Raw genomic sequence first — 8009 nt, forward strand, 5'->3', positions numbered from 1 at the left:
CCAAATAATTACACTGTCTTTCCCTGAGATCTGGTATAATTACACGTAGATCTCCTGTGGTTTGAAAATTTACATTTATTACTCATGAGGTTTGCTTCCGTCTAATAAATTTACTCACCCGTCACTTAAAATTCATAAAAATTGCTGATATTTTTTTTTAAAAAAGGATGAAAATTCATATTTACGTCCAATTGACTTATTATTGACTTATTTCAAGTAAAATAATACTTTCTGACTAAATTAGAATATACTTCCTTACATGCATTAATATGTGAAGATGCAGGGTAGTTTGGCTATAAAAAGATTTGTTTGACCTGCAATAAGTCAATAATAAGTGAACTGGGGGTAATAATGGTTTTTCATTCAATTTTTATTCATATTAGCAAATTTTGTGAACTTTGAGTAACATAAAAAAACTTTAGCAATACTAAATTTAACTTTTTTCAAATTACATAAAATTTACGTATAGTTACACTGAACCTTAAGAATGGGAGGTGTAACTATCCCATAGAATATATGTTATCACACATAACTTTGTATCAAACATTAAGAATGACCGATGTAATTATCCCCACAAAATATATGTTATCACACTTAATTTTGTGTATACATATATAACTAAAGATTTAGGCGTTATGCAAGTGTCGAGATAGTCACCCCAATAATTTATAGTGGTTTGCATGCAATTTGTGAGGACTATGTTATGAGGGTGTTTGCTTGTGGAGTAATGCATTCGTTATGTTGAAAATTTAAATATGGTGTTTGGATTCATTTTTAAAGTGTTTTATTCTATTTTGTGGAGATAAAAAGAGAAAATAGAAATAAATAAGTATATGTTGGAACTAGTGTGTATGTGTTATCAACTTATTATTGAAAATAAATTTAAAAAAATATTTTATTTTATAAATTTTATTTTTAAATTAAATTTTTTCAAAGTTAAAAATTATAAGCAATTTTGTATCATAAAATAATAAATATAAACTGTTTTTTGAAAATACTCAAATTTTTATAATTTTAATAAAGTCTATTACAATTAATTTTTCTTTTCTCTCACATTCTCTATATTTATTTCTCTTACAAACTTTCATATTTTTAATAAACCAACAATTATAATTTTTTTCTCTTTTATATATGAACCCACATTTCTTTTTTCTCACATACTTCTTTCTTTATGAGGCAAACGATATAAATTAAACCCACAAAGCAAAATTCAGTCCCACAACATTCAAAATAGTTAGAACATTGATGATGGGCTTTCATAGTAACTCCCAACCCGTACCTCACGTTTAGGGTTTGGAAAATTCATTATTTCATAAAAAAAAAATAGAAAAAAAATTGAGAAAAATATATTTCATATTATTTTGTAAAAAAATTATTTAATTACCTCTTTTCTCTTTATTCACCACTAGCAGTACAAGGCAGAGTAGAATAGTGTTCGCTTAGTGTTTTCACAATAATAAGAAGCTTCATTCATTCCTAATTTTCAAAAACCCTAAACTGCTATTTCTCCTTCTCCTCTCTGCTCTCTCTCTCTCAACTCACTGCTGCCACAATGGCACCAACGACGTCTTTGGATGAAGAAACCGCGAAGAAAGTTCTTCAGGTGATTTGCAAATATGTTTTTCTTTTTTTAGATGATGAAGAATATTCATTGTGTTTGGATTTGTGTTTTAGTTGTTTTGTTTTGTGTTTTGAAAATAGAGAGAGAAAAATAGAGATAAGTAAGTACGTGTTGAAAATAAATGATATGTTTGGATTTATATTTTGGGATAATTTAAAATATTTTAAAATAAGTGGTGTAGGTTTGATGTTGGGATTTGGGAGACAAAAATCACTGTTCATTGTCAAATCATATATTTTTATATATAAATATGTATATATATAAATATTTTATTTTAATGTTGTATTTTTGGGAGGCAAAAATTATTGTTTATTGTCAAATCATGTCTGTTTTATATTATGTATATATATAAATATATATATATTATATAAAAAATTGAAAAACAGAAAAACATACACATATTTGGTACAATAATATTAGAGATTTTTTTTGCTTCAACCAAAATATCAACACACACATATTTATTCACCAAAGTGAAAAAAATTGCACTCCCGATCCATCTTAATTGGCAACACTATTTTCCGTCTTCAACAACTTATATATTTTATATTTAAAATATATCTATAACTTAAAATTATTCCTAGAAAGATCAAGTTTTTCATACAAAATCGACTCTAGTTCAACAAACGTAGTACTATAATATATTTTTATAAATATGACTAAAGAGTGATCATAACTCACACAATCATATGAATCAATCTGTTAACCTCTAAAATAAATAACAATAGCAATATTGTTTTGCTATGCCATATTTTCACACAAAATAAAAAATATATATAAAAAACTTGAATTAATAACATTTATAACAAAAACAACCAAATGTTTGAATATAAAAAAATTTTAGTAAAAGGAACTTACTATACAAGTTTTGATTGTAAAAATTTTCAATTGAAAATGTCAAATAAAATAAAATAAAATTTTGGGTCAAATGCACTTTTCACCCCTAAAGTATATATAAAATCGTCATATATACCCCTTTTAACTATAAAATATAACAAACTCCCTGATAATATGGACCAAAAACTTTATAACAAAAATACCCTTATTGTTTGCACCATCTAAACTATGTTTATTATAGTCATCACCAAAAAACGTAATCTGAATTATTATAATTTTTTATTTAAAATAAATATTATCCAAAAGTTATAATTTTTGTAATTAGTATGAAAATTTGAATAAACTCTATAAATTTTCAATTCATTTATTTTATATAATTTCTAAAAGATTTACATAATTTTTATTTTGTATTGTTATATATAGTAAAGTTCTTTTCTAGAGGAATTGTCAACATCATCTAAAAAATTATTTTGAACATTTATGTATACGTACTATAAAATATGCAAATATGTTGATATAACTAATCTATAATATTTTATTATTTTATGAGTGATGATATGCTATATTTTAAATATTTGTGCATATAATTTAATATAAAAATATATAAGTTATATAACATACTTTCTTATAAAATTAAATTGAGCTTGTAAATAATTTTCTTTGTAAAACATATTTTCATATTGAACTTGTAAATTTTTTTTTATGTATTATATAGTTTTTTATGTGCTATACATTTTGAACATTATTGTTTAAATAAAAATTTGAGTAAAAATTTTAAAATTACTAAAAGTAATTTTGAGAGAGATTTTTTAATTAAATATACTTAGGAAGTGAAACAAAAAATATAAAAATAAGTTAAAAAGGTGTTTTTGTTGTGTCAACACTAAATTATTTGTTTAGGTGGACTTTTGTTATAATAAACATAATTTAGGGGTCAAAATGTATATAAAAATTTTATAATTTTGTAAAATGTTTATTAGCTGTAAGAAGGTCGATTGGTAAAACATATTTCAACTCTCTCCTCTCTCTCTCTCTCGCTAGGGTTTTGTTTTTCATCGATTGCACGAAAAATTCCCCAATTGGTCGTATCTATTCGATCGAAATGGTAAGCAAATGCGCGTTCCTGATTTCCAATTAGCTTATACGCTATTGTTCGCTTACCCATTTTGTATCTCGTGCTGTGATTTATCGAATGTTTTGGTTTAATTTTGTAGGAAAATGGTGGCGGAGATTTGGAGGCGAAAATTGGGATGTTGCTGAATGTGGAGAAGCAGATGAGGCAAGTAGGTGATGTTGCAGATACGAGGAAGGCCGTCACACCTCTTGCAATTCTTCTTGTTACACCTCAAACAATGCCCCTCATTTTCTCCCTCCAAGAAAGCGAAAGCCGGCGAAGGAGAGACGCCGCAGTTCCGTCCTCCCACCGCCAAAATACCCTCACCCAACCCCACCATCAAACCATTTCCCTTCTCCTCTGTTCACTTCTCCGAGGAAAAAAGTTAAAGAAAGCAGGTGAAGTTCATGGTGGTATGGCCGACTCAAGGTTCGAATGTGAGGAGACGCGGATGCGGATGTGGGTACAAATCCAAGAAAGGAAAGCCCCCTGGTAAAAACCCTTAAACCACCGTTTTCTCCCCATCATCAAACCCCGCCCACACTCACATGGTGAAACCCTCTCACCTTCATTTCTTTTTTCTTGTGTTCATTTCTCACCCAAAAAACAGAGTAAAGAAAACCAAGAAAAGCAGGGGGAGGGGGGGGGGAGACAGAGCGAGAAGGAGGCCTCAAATTATGGTATTGCGAAATGTTACTGCTGTTTGAACAATCCTTCTTGGCCCAATATTTTCTCATTGTTCACATATTGATAGATAAAGAAGGAATACTGGAATACTCTCTGTTGATGTCCTAAGTTTTCTCTCACTTCCTTGCTTGCAAATACTTTCTCCCTCCATCTTACATGTCATCTTTATCTTGCTTTCTAGTGCTTCTTTCATTTAATTTTTGCTTTGACAATCCTAATTTGTTTAACTTGCTCTGTTATAATATCATATGGTCAATAATTTTCTTCTACTTAAAATTAGAAAAATGTTGCTAAGGATTGTTGGAACAGTTTACATCTGAATTTGATGAATGTCTTCTTCTAGGTTTGGGATTACACTGGTTTTGGATATACAAGGTACAATGCAGAGACATTAACAAAGAAATACTAGGGTAAGCACAATTCTGCGGCTGTCTCCTTCCGTGATGAAACCTGTAATATTCACAGATAATCTTATTTGTGGTTTTCATTTAGTTGAGTTGTGGAGAATAAATTGCTTCATAGATCTTTATTATCATGCTTACAGGTACTTAAATTTGGAAAATGTTTGTTTTTTACATATAGAAATTTGGAAATTTGGATAATCTTCTTGTGCATATGCTTCTTAAGTTTCGTCTTTCCCAAAAAATTCTAAGCATGTTATCTTAGTCTTGTTCTTCAGTCAGCTTCTCCTTTAATTGCTCATCGACAAAATAGAGCATTCTTTCACGCACTTTGTAATGCTAATCGCTTTTTGAACATCTGATTGTGAAATGTTGACATGCAATGTGCGCACCCTGATCTTAATCCAAAACTGAATTGCTTTTTAAACCATCTCTAATATCACTTTCTGGATATAAATTTTTGTTCAAATGCTATATTAGTTTAACTTTAGGCTTCTGAATTCCTTGATTCTTATCTGTAGAACTTGTTTGTTATACTGCTGTGCCATTTCTTAGGTGTTAGAGGCGTTTTTGGCTCCAGGATCGGAATTATGGATGCTCAACGAGGTTCCTGAAAAGGACCGAGAAAAGAAGTTAACAGATGGTGGCCTTGACATTTCAGGATTGGTTAACTTAAAACTGGTCCATCGTGAAGGGAATGCAGTCATTCGACGTCACTTGGAGAGTCTTCCACTAGAGACATTTGATTCTGTAAGTATTGTCATGCTCCTCTTGAGTTCATGTCCCGACACTAGCAAAACATTGTTACATCTTCACACAGGAGACCAACTATTAAAGCCCAATCCTGTAGTTTCAGAATGACATTCCCATACGTATTTTTGAAAAGATAACAATAACATATTAGCATAACCAGACTGAAAACGGATACACATTTATATTTCTGCAGACTAAGGAGATTAGGCACGGAAATATTGTAAACTTGAAAGGGGTGGAAGGTCCTCATAATTGTTTACTTTTTGTTTGTTTATTGGTTTATTTAAGTGAGGGTAGTTTGGAACTTCCCTTTTGCGCCTTTTTTTTTACAATGAAGAGAACTTGGAGCTGAGACTTTGATAATTTCAGAAGAGGGAGGTATAGTCTGTCACTATAGTATCTCTAAGGAGAGATCATCTTCCTTATTATAGAGTAAGATGCTTTCTTGAGGCCTGGAATAGTGTTTGTTGATGAAAGTTTTTTGTTAATTTTCCGCAAGCCTTGCCAATTACGCATAATATTCGCAAGGTTCATTAATTGTTTGTACTTTAAATTGAAGATTTTATTGTGTATCCTCGCTATTTTTGAGTGACATTATACTTGTTACAGAACACAGCTTTCCAGCAGAAAATATATCCTTCCAGATTAAGCTCAATGACCATACATTCAAGATCCGCATCAAGTCCTCATGGATCTTTAGCTAAATTGGAACTTAGTGATGGGAATAGCTTGTACGCCAAATTAGTGGTAAGTTTCATGTAGAACTTAATTATTCAAATTTCTCCTTATATCTGTAAGAAAAAACCATCAATCTACTCTTAATGCTTAATAGATGTTGAATTAAGCTCTCCTGCTATATGGTGCTTAGTGAAGGTTGGAGCTGATGGGTCCAAATCACGAGTTAAGGATTTAGCGGGAATAAATCCAACTGGATGGAAATATTCTCAGAATGCAATTATATGTACTGTAGAGCATATGGAGGAAAACCATTGTGCTTGGCAATGTTTTCTCCCTAATGGCCCTATTGCACTTCTGCCAATTGGGGACAATTTCAGCAATATCGTCTGGACAATGACCCCTGAAGAGTCATTGAACCGCAAATCCATGTCAGAAGTTGATTTTGTGAGAGAAATAGATCGTGCTCTTGACAATGGCTATGGCCCACATCCAAATTCTCAACTGTTTGGTGGCAGAGCTGCATTCTCTTGGCTCACTGGAGACACAACAGTATCCGCCAATGAGTGTTTTGAAGTTCCTCCCAGAGTGACTAAAGTAGCATCTGAAAGAATGGTGTTTCCACTGTCTCTGAATCACATTAAAACGTGTTGTTCTTATCGGTGATGCTGCACACACTGTTCATCCTTTGGCTGGTCAAGGAGTTAATATGGGATTTGGAGATGCATTCTCTCTTTGAAAGGTTATTGCTGAAGGCATTGCAGTTGGATCTGATATTGGGGAGGTATGCTAACATTCCTTGGCATAATGAAAGATATCTCTTAAGGTTTGAGCATGTTACAAAAACCCCATCTGGTTTTTAACAATTAAGATGCCCAATGCAGTCCAACTTTACATCATAAATTCACCCACCGCATCCGGTTTTTTATGTGGAATATGTAATGTAAAATATGAGCAAGAGTGGAAACATAATTTTTTCAATACGCAGGCCTTTCCCTCTTTTTTTTTTTTAGTTTAATCCGTAATACACAAACCTGAGGGTACATGTCTGTATAATTATCGCGTAATCTTCCTTTGTTATTCCAGCTCTTAAGATGTGACAATTTGTAGGACGTGAACATTTATCTAAATCATGAGCGTTCCATGGTTGCTTAAGTGTCATTGCTAAGAGGATATGAATCAGACAGGAGACCTGCAAACTTGACAATGGTGGCAATTCTGGATGGCTTTCAGAAGGCATATTCCGTTGATTTCAGACCACTCAATGTACTGAAACGCTGCTGCATTCCAAGGGGCTCATTATATTTCACCATTGAAAAGGCAAATAATCTCGTATGCATCTGGTGAGCAGAGATTTCCGCTTTTCTTATGACTTGTAACAGTTAATTTTCAGAACCATGCTAGTTCTTTTTGTGAATGATGAATTCTATTACATGAAGTTTTAATGGAAGCCACTTTTTCTTTTCTGATGTTTGGTCCCCTTGACCTGTCCAAATCCAATTTTCATCCCTCTTTATCTTCTAATTCAAGAACCAGCTTCAATTTCTGATGGAAGGGCCTTCACAGTTTATCATTGTTGGTTATTACCATGAACAGTTCAGTCTCCTTTCCAAGTTGATTACATTCATCATCTAATACCATATTGTGAGTGAGAGGGTGTTTCTGCTGTTTGAACAATCTCAAATTAGGATTTTCTGTACAATTTGGTCTTATGTAGACGTTATTCGTGATATTCCTGTATTTAGTCAGTTTGGGTAATATTGAAGCTGATGAGCTTCTGCTCAAATATTGTTTCATTTGGTAATTTACTGAGTTGTGGAGCTTTGTGAGTACATGTATCATGAATGATTATGCTACTCAAGATTGAATTATGATCAGCTACCCCCAAAACACTTTTATTGTATTTGTTCTCGAAAATATG

The 8009-nt window shown here is 31.9% G+C and overlaps 1 protein-coding gene across 15 annotated transcripts in view; it reads left to right on the forward strand.

Moving 5' to 3' along the window:
* Positions 3445-8009, forward strand: part of LOC105162397 (dnaJ homolog subfamily C GRV2-like) — a 13075-nt gene continuing 8510 nt past the window's right edge. For 5 of the 15 annotated variants that reach the window (XR_002287095.1, XR_002287098.1, XR_002287099.1 and 2 more), the window contains exons 1-7: positions 3445-3563; positions 3673-4252; positions 4603-4669; positions 5216-5410; positions 6023-6160; positions 6287-6872; positions 7199-7431. Coding sequence is in view for 2 of the 15 variants with exons in the window: in XM_020693833.1 (XP_020549492.1) it covers positions 5255-5410; positions 6023-6160; positions 6287-6754 (762 nt within the window). In the remaining 13 variants the exon portion in view is untranslated. Of the gene's footprint in view, positions 3564-3672; positions 4253-4602; positions 4670-5215; positions 5411-6022; positions 6161-6245; positions 6873-7198; positions 7432-8009 lie in introns of all 15 variants that reach the window. The other 10 variants (XM_020693827.1, XM_020693832.1, XM_020693829.1 and 7 more) reach the window with 10 other exon arrangements.

The sequence above is a fragment of the Sesamum indicum genome, linkage group LG5 (assembly GCF_000512975.1).
Source record: "Sesamum indicum cultivar Zhongzhi No. 13 linkage group LG5, S_indicum_v1.0, whole genome shotgun sequence".
In the NCBI taxonomy this organism is placed as follows: domain Eukaryota; kingdom Viridiplantae; phylum Streptophyta; class Magnoliopsida; order Lamiales; family Pedaliaceae; genus Sesamum; species Sesamum indicum.